The sequence below is a fragment of the Esox lucius genome, chromosome 13 (genome assembly GCF_011004845.1).
Source record: "Esox lucius isolate fEsoLuc1 chromosome 13, fEsoLuc1.pri, whole genome shotgun sequence".
NCBI lineage: Eukaryota > Metazoa > Chordata > Actinopteri > Esociformes > Esocidae > Esox > Esox lucius.
In genome coordinates this window covers 22,924,601-22,937,098 of record NC_047581.1, presented here as the reverse complement: position 1 = coordinate 22,937,098, position 12,498 = coordinate 22,924,601, and the positions used below count along the sequence as shown (strand labels likewise).

The window sequence follows — 12,498 nt, the reverse complement described above, 5'->3', positions numbered from 1 at the left end:
GAGTGATATCATGCTCCCTTGTCATTTTTTAAATACAAAAATGACATTAGTATATTTTAAAACGCTTAAAATAAAGGTATTTAGTATCTTATTTTAAAATGCATGTTGTTGTATCTTTTCCCATCTGTGTTGGTAGGTTTACGGCCAGTTTTCAGATCAATTAACACTTGTGTGCAGCTGACATGCAATTATGTTCCAAGGCAGTAAAGTCCATCTAGTTTAAATCTTTTGTCATTTCTAATAACCTTTTGTGTACATTCATTCCTCTCCCCTTTTAAAATGTCAGACAGTGGAAATGTGTAATAGCCTGCCGAATTCATTGTACTTTCAACTTAATAAAAGCATCCTAGTGATTCTGATTTAAGTTCAGAATCTGAATCACTTTTATTCGCTAAGTACATTTACACATAATCTTTTTATTACACAAAGCAGAGGGTACTGTTTTTTCCTTGTTTACATTCATCATTTTGCATGCTTACTTGTGCCTTTTATACCAATAGGACATATAGGATATATTTCTAAAATAATGAATTAATTCTATAGAGACTTTTATTGACAAATCAAATCTAGTTTGAAATTAGATAAAATGGACATAGTTAATTTTGTAACCTATTACTGATTTTTATCAGTATACTAAAAGTCTGGACCACAGCCCAAATGGAGTTGGACAAGTCCTTTAGATTCTGTACATGATGGGAGGTAAGAGGTAGCCTAAATATGCATGTTGTCCAGATTAATAGTAGACTGATAAAATAGAAAATGTCTAAAATGATTAAAATGCTGCCAAAATGAACACCGTTGTACAAGTAAAAAATACTTTGTTTAAATACTTTCAAAATGCTGTCTGCCTCTGAACAGATTGTAAGGTGACTAACAAATGTGGCGCTTAACAGGAGCTGGCCCTTTTTTCTAATTATTTAATGTGAACGAACCGTACATCAATTATTTCAGCAGCAACAAGCTGTTACACGTTGATGTGAATTATGCTACATTACATTTTTCAAACATGACCGACTGTTTGGCTTATCCAAACTTTTTTGTTTCAAGTATTGTATTTGTTTTCATGGTGTGCACATTTTCATTATGACACACTTATAAAGTCGTACACATTGTAGGTAATTATACCTTTAATATTACTTGATAGCCAGTTGATGTATATATTTAACGTATCAGTATAGTGTATCTAAATGCAGCGAGTTTAACTGATTTTGATTTTGTCTATTTAGTAAACAAGTGTATTGATGTGAAATTCCTATTAGTCTCTAAGGGGGTGAGAGCTGCTTCAGATAGAGGTGGGAGTGTTGCATGTTGGACCATGATGTACAGTAGGAAGGGTATCAGCCAGTGACCCTCTCAGCAAAACATACAGTTCATTGTGGTTCATCCCTGCAGCAGGCAGATGCTGATGTTAATGGAGGAGGTGAAGAAGGACAATTGTGTAAAGCCGGATCAGGACTGAGTGGGAGATCTTGCAGTTGTGCCTTCCTGGTGATCGCTGTAACATCGCCTTCCCAACTGAGGTTGTGGGGAGATGTTCGGAATTCGATTCATTAAACCGAAGTAAACATTTAAATTGAAACATTATACTGCATTGTATATTTTTACTTCCCAGCTATATTCTTAAGAAAGCCACGCCAAGGTTGGAATTTGCAGCACCTTTATATGGACAGACTGTGTAATGAAGCCCTATGGAGCCCTGCTGTGTCTGAGCGCTGCCACTCCCCATGATCCTCACAGTCCATGAATGCCAATCAGCTGTCCTTCCGCATGGCCTCTCCTCTCACCTATCAATCCCTGTCTTTTTCTCTGTCTCCCTGTCTGTGTGTGCGCGTGTGTGTGTGTGCGTGCGTATGTGTGTGTCTGGGTATGTTTCTGTTTTTCCTCTAGGACTGGCAAAGCCCATGGGGCTGGTGGAGGGCCCTGGGGGTCTGGGTCAGGGAGGAGCAGCTGCCACTCTCGGGGAAGATAGCCATGTTGATGGGGAGGGGAAGTATGAGGAGTATGGTTACAATGCCCTGCTCAGTGACCGTGTCTCACTGGACCGCAGCATCCCTGACTACAGACCCAAAAAGTAGGTGGAACTTTATTGATTTAGGATGTTTTATTCATTTACTTTGTGCAGCCAACGTTCACTCATACCTCTGCCATGTTGCCTTTGTAAACGTATGCTTGACTTTTCTGATAATAACTACTTCATTGATTAGGGTATATTTACTGCTGCTGAGTTGCATTGCTGTTCTACCTAGCTATCTCTGACTAAGAGTGTCTGCTGAATTTACTAAATATGACAAAGGATACCACTTTCCCAGGGTTGTTCTCAAAGAATAGATGAACAAAGTCAATTGACTTATTATTTAGGCCAAGACGTTAAAAAGACATCAGAAAAAATACCTCAGATATTACAGAAAGTACATTCCTAAAGCAGCTGTGGTCGGAAACCACAAATCTTATCAAACAGTGAAAAGTCCAAACTGACTTTCAGCTTTGGCTTGCCTCTGTAGCTAGGCCACTATATTCTGCAACAACATCCATTCAAAGGAAATTGTATAAGACACCAGTTATCCTTACATAAAAATGCATTGTACCAGGAAGCCAGAGATGATGTTGATCGTGGTGCGGCAGGCTAGTTAATAATGCAATAAAAGAGAGTCCAGCAGTATTTCTTATGAAAGAGACATTGGAGATCCCAGTGGGAATATTAATGGTCTTTTTAAATTAATGTTATATTTAGAATGTGCAACTACATCTGTAATACAATGATTGTGGGATAATAAGCCTTGCTATTGGCCGATTAGATCACACTGTGTCAGAGAACAAAAACAGACTGACAGAGACGCTGAGCGGAAATCTGATGGCCAGAGACTTCTTTGGGCTTTGCTGTGGATATCAATTCATTCAGTTCACTGCTGCTTTGTTCCACCCTTTCTTTCACACAAAAAATGTCAACGAAATGAGAGGGAGGGAGGGGTAACAAGTGAAATGCTTGGTTACTAATTAATAATACCAGCTAAAAAACTGCTTAGTGGAAAAGAGGATTTGAGGAGTCTATATGGGGATAGCGATGTCTATAAAAAGTCATTGTTAACGGATTGTGTAAAGCGGATATCTCCATGATGTCTATGAAAAGTCATTGTTTAACGGATTGTGTAAAGCGGATATCTCCATGATGTCTATGAAAAGTCACTGTTAACGGATTGTGTAAAGCGCATATCTCCATGATGTCTATGAAAAGTCATTGTTAACTGGTTGGGTAAAGCGGATATCTCCATAATGTCTATGAAAAGTCATTGTTAACGGATTGTGTAAAGCGGATATCTCCATGATGTCTATGAAAAGTCATTGTTAACTGGTTGGGTAAAGCGGATATCTCCATGATGTCTAGTCTGTGTATGTGTCTAGTCTGAAAGAAATTAACACCCTGATCTGTCAGATGAACACAATTTGTCCAAACTCCCATTAACCAACATATGCACAGCAAGCTAAGAACATTGTTTGTAAAAGAACAAAAACTGTCTGGGTCTCTGTATGGAGTTTATAGATTGTTCTTCTTTTGTTGGAATTTAAGAAATCCCTACAATATTTTACCTATTACTACAGCCAACTACCAGCTCATTGTCAAATTATAGATTTGTTAAAAAAGTAAAGTAAATTCCAGGGACAAAACTATATTATTCCTATTCAGTATCCAGTGCTCTCAACTTCATAGTGCAAATCCTTCCAGTGGGGTTTTGTTCTAATGGTGATGATAAGAAAGTTAACTACAGTAGGAGCTTTATTTTCCCCAACGATGATGCTGCCATTGCACACTCCGAGTCCTGTGTTTCACCGATTGCACAATTCAGTAGATATGATTGTCCTTGTTCAATAGAGCCTTTGGACGTGCGTCAATTATGTTATTTTCTGCTATGACATTGCAAGATAACTAGGTTCAGTAATTTTCTCTGGCTTTGTAAAAACCCCTTGAAGGCATACAGTACTTCTCAAAGCAGTTATTTGTTTGGGGTGTGATTCAAAGAGTGGTTAGGAGTACCTCGGGTGAGAGCTAGAGCAGTCACTATCATTATTTCAATACCTACTAGAACCAGAATGTAAAGCACCTGCTGATCTTCAGGTTTTACTGAAATGTCAACAATTCTCCCATGTTCTGTCAATCTGCAAAGGCTTACCTAGAAGTTGCACTACATCCATCAAGGGTTCATTATTGCCAGCAGCTGTCAACCGTTATGGAATGGCATTGAAATAAATGACAGCTGCTACACGACTCGCATTGTGTCGCGCCCAATGGCAGCGTCCAATCTTAACAAAACACTGAGGTTCAATTGTTGAAGGCCAACACGCGTGTTCACTCTGTCTTTGAATTGAAATAATAAGAAATGGATGAATCTTTGGGGACAGATTGTGTGTATTGACTCGTAAAAAAAGTCATACAGATAATGGTAACTGATGGGCCTAATATGCATGGGGGAAAATGACAGATTTGAAGTAGATGCTTGTTTTAGCTCTGTGGGCTGCTGGCATTACTTTTGTCAGCCTATTTTCTGGAGTAGCGTTTTTTTGGAAGATGCCTCTGGTCAGCTGTTGGATGATGGACGACGAACAACTGATCATGAAAGTGGAGAGGTATACGTTTATGTAAGTCCCAGGTTACCCCTGGTATAAATAAATTACTATGAAGGAGCAACTGAATAATTGTGAAAAACCTAACCAAAGATATTTTACTTACCCACTATTATAAAATTACGTGCTTCACCTGCTCTTCTCTTTTGAAAAAACATACTATGATGCAGGTAAAACATCTTATTGACACTGCACTGATGACAATGTAACACCACACTTATAAAGTATCTAGGCTGTTAGCACACATTGCTTTCTTGTCTTTAAAGCAAGGTTGGTTGTGCATTTATATTTAAGGGAATGTCTGTTGTTTTGAGAAGCATTATTGTTATTGGTTTCCTACATCTACAGTCCCGCCAATCAACAACTAAAACCTGCTCACCCTTCTTTCTAATTGATGTATGTATTTGCAATCCACATTTAAAATAAACAATGGGCCAGCTACTGCACCTTGATAAAATGTTCTTAAAGATAAGGTCTTTTTTTTTCTTAATTTTTTTTTTACAGATATGTCCCTTTTCACCAAATTTACCAAGATAATGTATTTGAGACAATGTATCCAGTAAAAGGGCTACACTTATACCTCCCAGTCAATGTGAAAATGCAATATCCATGCAGTTAGTTCTGTGTTGCTCTTTTATCTTTTCTACAATATTTAATACTTCTGTATATGGTAAATAATCATTGCAGTCATAGCAAGACAATATTGCTGATACAGTATGAGCTTAGAGTTAGATACTAGAGTTTTATCTAGATGAATGCCACTGTCCAAATACTTTTGGAATTCACTGCGTAATCATTGTGAGCAATGTTGGAACAGATATTTGAGGTTATTTTCCAAAAAGGTTGTCCCCCTTTAATATCTGTATGTGATAACGTAAATATAAAGCAACAGCAGGACATACAGGTTGCCACAACCTGATTTTGCAACGAAATTAAAAGGAAAATGATTGTCTTTCTGAAAAAAGACTTCCCTATGGGGAAAAGATTTTCTTCCACATTTCCTATGCAGTACAGGTAATCTCAGTTTGATGTGATATTTCACAGCTAGTGAATAATGTGGCTGTGAAAACCAGTCGGGCCAGCTAAATAGGGAATGTGATGGGAATAAGTCTTAATCTGGAGCTCTGTTTCTGTCATATCTGGTTCCAGGTCAAATTATGATAGCTTGCTTAGTCCATACTGTAATGGAACTATTAGCCTTAACGTTCTTGCAGACAGATACACGTTAAGGCTTAGTGATTTCCTAAATACAGCTTGACAACCTCAATGAATTTGGCCATAGACATAACTCAACTGAAATTATGTTCCTTGCCCTGGCCCCTTCTCGCTGTTGTTATTATGGTAACCATATTCATAGACTTAACTAGGATGCCCAACTTGGCCCCCACAAATGGGAAAAAAAGGCTGAACAAAGATTCACTTGTGTTGATTGCCAGATATGGCTTTGTGTTCATACTGCCTGTATGGATGATTGAAAGAGGCAGTATAAGATCTACAACAATGTAAAAAACTAATTTGCAGAGGAAAACAAAGGATGGAATTCAGGAATACCATGAAAAGCATGGAAAATAAAACAGCCCTATTTGGAACATGTAATATACTGTGCATGTTTTGTAGGAAGTTTGAAAAAGAAATACTAGTGTAGTGGAACGGCATGTAAAGGCAGTCTGATGAGAAGAATATGATTCTTTATAATTTAATACATTTTACTTTGAAGATTTATTCAAAACATTCAAAAATAGATTTAAGTAACACCTGTTTTATTCAGAATTTTTTTCTATATAGCAATGGGAGTGGAATGGCCAAAGTCACTAGATGTGGCAGAAAAAGGGCTTGGGTTAGGATGTAGGTTTGGAGCACTGCCTGAAGTCAGGGATGGGAAGTTCATATTACTAGGAAGCCCTACTTACAGTGAGTTCTGGTAGTCCAGACCGAAGATGACAGGTGTCTGGATTATTAAACTTTCAAAGGCCTGCGTTTTTACCCAATTTTACGTTGAAGACGAAAATAGGTAGAAATGCCAGTGCAAAAGTCAGGTCCTCACAGGTCCTCAACTGGCAGCTTCATTAAAAGTTCCCACAAAATATTGAAGAGACGAATCTAGGCAAAGTTGCAAAGAAAAAGCCCAATCTCAAACTGCCCAATAAGAAGAAAATATTAAGAAAGGCAAAAGAACACAGATACTGGACAGAGGAAGAACTCTGGCTATAAGGCCAGCATCCCGGAGTCACCTCTTTGCTGTTGACATTGAAACTAGACATTAATGTATTTGTCCTCTTGCTCAGTTGTACACCGGGGCCTCCTACTACTTTTTCTATTCTGGTTAGAGCCAGTTTGCGCTTTTCTGTGAAGGAAGTACTACACAACGTTGTAGGAGATCTTCAGTTTCCAGGCAGTTTCTTGCATAGAATAGCCTTCATTTCTCTGAACTATAATAGACTGATGAGTTTCAGGGGAAAGTTATTTGTTTCTGGCCACTTTGAGTTAGTAATAGTACCAACAAATAATGATGTTCCAGATACTCAGCTAGTCGAAATACGCTTTATTACTTTTTTAATCAGCACAACTTTTTTCAGCAGTTCTAACAAAATCACAAAATGGTTTTCTAATGATCAAGTTAGCCTTTTAAAATGATAAACTTGGATTAGCAAACACAACGTGCCACTAGAAAACTGATGGTTGCTGATAATGGGCCTCTTTATGCTAATGTATATATTCCATTGGAAATCAGTCATTTCCAACATTAACAATGTCTGCACTGTATTTCTGATCAGTTTGATGTTATTTTGATGGAACAAATTATTTTTGATAATGAAAATCAAATTTTCTGTGTCATTTCCATAAGTTTCCATAGTTTACAAAAATTGTTTGGACATAAGTACCGAATGTCACAAACATTTTGGTACCGAATCATTTCAGGTGTTGGTATTGAAAAAGCACAGACAATTCGGTATACTATACATCACTAAAAATTAGCCTGAATATCTGGGGAAGGTTATAAAAAACACTTTAAATCCTTGAAAGTTCCCATGAGCAATGTGGGCTCCATGATAATGAAATGGAGGTATTTGGAACAATCAAGACTCTTCCTATAGGGCTGGCTTTTGGCCAAACTAAATACTGTAAAAGGGCACAAGGGGTCTTGGTTATGGAGGTGACCAAGAACCCAATGGTGACTAACAAGACGGAAGCCACTCCTGAGTAAAAGGCATGCTGCCTGAAGGACTCTCAGATCATGAGGAAAAACGCATATCGGGCGAAATGAAGTTACTGCTCGTCACCTGGCTGTTACCATCCCTACAGTGATGGGAGCATAATGCTATGGGGACATTTCTCAGCAACAGGGACTGGGAGATTGGTCAGGACTGAAAGAAGGCTGAGCTGAGCAAAATACAGAGGTCCTTCTGATACATCTGATACAGAGCATACTAGACTTCAGGCAGGGGCAAAGATCAGCTTTCAAAACATAATGAACATCTATGAGGAGACCCGAAGACAGCAGTTCAGATGAATGCTCTTAATCAACTTGCCTGTTTAAATAATGCTAAAATGCTAAAATATAAAGAAATCACATTTTTATTTTCAATAAATTGGTGCAAGTCTAGAAATGTGTTTTATTTTGTCGTTATGCAGTGTGTTTTGTTATAAAATTGATGGCAAAAAATTTAATCAGTATAAAATAAAACCCATTACACCAAAATGTGGAGAACATGAATACTTTCTGAGGGCACAGTAGGTGCTCAACATAAGGTTGATGTCATTACCCTTTGAGGTAAATGTGTATCACTGACTAAAACATACGCTCTGCAGTCTAAAACATATGCTCTGCAGTTTACGCTCATCTGGTGAGATATCCGGAAGCCCTGGCGTTCTAGCATATAAATTGCTGACAAGGAAAAGCATGAGATGGACAAAGTCATATGTGAAAATACTGTGCTCGGTGAGTCAGCGTTGTGGGGCCTAGGTCGTCTTGGAGGGAGTGTGTGTGTGTGTGTGTCTGTGCACCAGACGGAACGTAGCATTTTTCTGCATCCTGTCCTCTCTACCAACTGAATATTGTGAGAATTGTCCACTGAGTCAGTGCTGAAGCGAAACAAATGCACCAGAGGCTTTGTAGGTGTGGTCATTATTCAGTTTACTTCTGAGTATCTTAAGTCCTCATAAGGAGAGTTAACCATGGAAGTGAGCATATTTGATCAGTCAACACTAACAAATAAGGTTATATTTGGTTTAGTGTTTAAAATGTGTTTTAGGGTTAGGGGTTAAGAGATTAGTTTATGGGTTAAAGTTTGGTTTGGGGGGAAAATGTTTCAGGTAATCTACAGGTGCATCTCAAAAAGCTCATTAGAGCTCTTCTCATGTTGACATTTCTGTGTTATACCTTTTTATTCTAATATTTTGAGATACTGTATTTTGGATTTCCATGAGCTGTAACCCGTAATCATCCAGTTTGAAACAAAAAAGACTTGAAATATTTCATTTTATGTGTAATGAATTTAGAATATCTGAAGGTGTAACTTTTTTATTTGAATTACGGATGTATTTTTATTTTTACACAATATTCTCATTTTATGAAATGTTCTTGTATTGTTGGACCTCGCAGGTATACTGTGTGTGTGGCCTGAACTAAATGTTTCACAGTAATGGGATTTTAATTGACAAAAAAGGGAGAGAGACTACTGTACATTTTGGCGTAAGTTATAATTGATTAAATTATATTGATATTTTTTTGACCACGCCTCACCATGGGATTGTTCCGTGTATTGTCCTCTTGGAATGCAATATTTTTGGCCAGGTTGCATTGAACATGATAATTGTTTTTTAACTGATAATCTGTTTAACTAAAGGTGAATAATAAAAACATTCTAGCCATGACCACTCAGATCTTTGTAAGTCATAGAGTCAAAATAGCAAATGTTTTATACATTTTATTAACTTGAATCAACAATTCCCATACCATGCAAGACCCCTACCGGGCAACCAATTACAGTCAGACTGCATTGTGAACAGCTCTTAGTGAAGTGCCTTAACAGAAGCTCGACAATACTGTTATAGATGTGTCAGATTTGGTGTACTTAATGTCAGAAATGCATCTTTAGTAAACGTTTTAGAAAATTACTTTCTGTACAGTTGTGGCAATGGCAAAAAAATATCACAAAACCGTATTGTCTGCATACAGATTAATTTTATGGGTTTTAACGGGTAGACCAATATTATTTAAAAACATGACAGTGTTGAAGGAATTGACTTGACGTCATAAAAAATTTGTCATCAGTTTCTAAATCACTTTCAAACACCTGATCCAGGCCCAATTCACACATGCTGTGAATGATTAGGGAATGTTAAATTGTGTTAAAGGCCTCGGAATAAGGCAGAACAGCTACGCAGTTTATGATAACCGTAAGGAAATTCTAGACAAAATAGCACTGTTGTGCATTACAAGCAAGGGAAGAGTCGAGTTTGAAGTCAGAAGGAATTGCAGAAGAAAAATACAATTGGGATTCTGGTGGGGGATGGTTTACAAGATTGTGGGTCATGGTTGCCATAGGAATCTGTTTAAGTGTGAACAGCTTTACCTTTAGATGCTTCGAAAGCTTTATTCTACTGAAAAGGGGTCTAAGGAAATGGAAATGAAAAAGTTGAACAGGCTAAGACCCACATAAAAATGTAATGCTACTGTATGGTGCCTGGTTTTGTGCTTGTGTAAATTAGAAAACGTAACTGTGGTCTTGTGCTATTCATTTCATTAACTGGGTCATTGAAAACGGCAACATGAAATCAGATTGCAATCACTAGAATCTCTGCTCCACAGTTCCAGTTACCATGGCGTTGGTGTGAGATGTGTAATCAGTGGCAGTAAGAGTGTTTTCTCCAGTTCAACTCCTGGACTGTAGAGAGAATAGGGAGATGGGGAGGATAGGGAGAGACTGGCAGTGGAGGCTGCAGTGAAAGAAGGATAGAGAAGGTGCCCTGTGTGTTAGTTTCATCCCCAGCCTTTATCTCTCCACCTCATCTGCCTCTCCCTCCAACTAATACTTCGATATGGACAGAACAGGGATGCATCTTCCATTTACTGTGTTTGACCAAAGTCTATGAATTTAAGTAGTCTAGCGCTTAAATGCATATAAATCTATCAAGGAAATTGATATTATTATGAAGCAACATTTGTTTTGAAATTTTGCAAACTCATGTTACTGTAGAGTTAGCAAAACCCTTTTACTGAGCATAACCAATGTTGCAAACACTGTCAAAACTCATGGTTGAGCTTTCATATTAACCACATGGTGGCGTTATAACGGGGACATGTTTATAAATCCTGATCTCATTGACCGAGAATGTTGCACACACACTCGATAAATGAGTTACTCTAGAATGTTTAAAAAAAAGAATTCAACATGCGTGAATGATGCATCCTGTTATAGACATCTGGCATACAAAATGACTGACTGGCCCAGGGGACCGTGCATCCTTCGGCATGGACGGCATCTTTACTGTAGCCTTTTTTCTTACAATCTCATGTCTGCAATAAACATTATTCTGATATTTTGGAAAACAAAGAGGTTCTCACACTAAATTGTTATTTTATACATACTGAGGAAAAATTGTCTGTACATTTGAAAAAATCTCTCTTCTATTCTGACAATGCAGCTATTTAATAAATTAAAATAAATTTTCTCTAAATGTTTTCACATACCAACCTATCTTCTTTGACTTGAGCAGTTAAAGGTATGGGTGGGATTAATTGTATTTGTCTTTATACATTTTGTTTTTATATATAATTGTCTGCCGTATAATGTGGATGTTCAGACGATAATTAAAACATTTAAACACGACCCTGTTTATTTCAATTAGGGTAGCTCAGTTTCACTGGTGAAATCTTGAATTGCTTTCCATAACTCTAAAACTATATGATTTATTACTTTACAGGTGTAAGCAGTTAACATACCCAGAAGACCTTCCTCAGATCTCAGTGGTGTTTATCTTCGTCAATGAGGCCTTGTCGGTCATCTTGCGGTCTGTTCACAGTGTGGTCAACCACACCCCTGCACACCTTCTGAAGGAGATCATCCTGGTGGACGATAACAGTGACAGTGGTAAGACTTCTTCGCCGGATGCTTCTTTTGTTTAACCATCTAACTGTTTATCCCTTTTATTCTTTGAAGCTGTTTTTATATCAATGTCTCACAGTGCTGTTGCTTTTGTCAGCTGACCTGTTTTCTGTATTTTATTTGAATTTCTAGAATCCCTGTATTGATACATTTTAATACACCACTTCATAAAGGTGGAGAAACTAATATTCTTAATAATTATCAACCTCACTAAACTGTCCTGTCTGGCTAACATTTTGGAGTCACTAGTATATATACAGCAGTGTTTTTTAACTGATAATAACATATTAAACACCTTTCAATTGGGTTTCACACCAAAGCACAGTACTATTACTGCGACCAAGGTGGTTGTAGATGGTATCCTTAAGGCCTTAAATGGGAAACTAAGTTGTGTGGCTCTATTTATTGACCAGGCCAAGGCCATTGATGGTGTTAACCACTTGATGGAAAGATTGTCTTCCTTGGAAATGAAAATGGACACTTAGGGTTTCAAAACTTTCTCAGTGATAGGACTGTTGTGATAGATGGCTATGAATCCAAATTCATTGCAGTTCATGAAGGAGTTCCTCGGTTCGATTCTGTGGCCTGTACTGTTTGGTGTGTGTATATATATATATGCAGCTCCGGAAAAATTTAAGAGACTACTGCACCTTTTTCTTTCCTTTCCAAAAAAGTTGAAAAGGAAGGTTTTGAGTGAGGAACAGAAGCTTTCAGTTTGCAGTGGTCTCTTTATTTTTGCCCTTCTGTTTCTCACACCTTCCTTTTTTCCTTT

The 12,498-nt window shown here is 37.7% G+C and overlaps 1 protein-coding gene across 6 annotated transcripts in view; it reads left to right on the top strand.

Moving 5' to 3' along the window:
• galnt9 (polypeptide N-acetylgalactosaminyltransferase 9) overlaps positions 1-12,498 on the top strand; it is a 99,092-nt gene that overhangs the window by 19,993 nt on the left and 66,601 nt on the right. For 3 of the 6 annotated variants that reach the window (XM_020052195.2, XM_020052194.2, XM_020052193.2), the window contains exons 2-4: positions 1,393-1,560; positions 1,888-2,071; positions 11,545-11,711. In XM_020052195.2, coding sequence (XP_019907754.1) covers positions 1,902-2,071; positions 11,545-11,711 — 337 coding nt within the window. In that variant the 5' untranslated portion in view covers positions 1,393-1,560; positions 1,888-1,901. The remainder of the gene's footprint in view (positions 1-1,392; positions 1,561-1,887; positions 2,072-11,544; positions 11,712-12,498) is intronic. The other 3 variants (XM_010876649.4, XM_010876645.3, XM_010876646.3) reach the window with 1 other exon arrangement.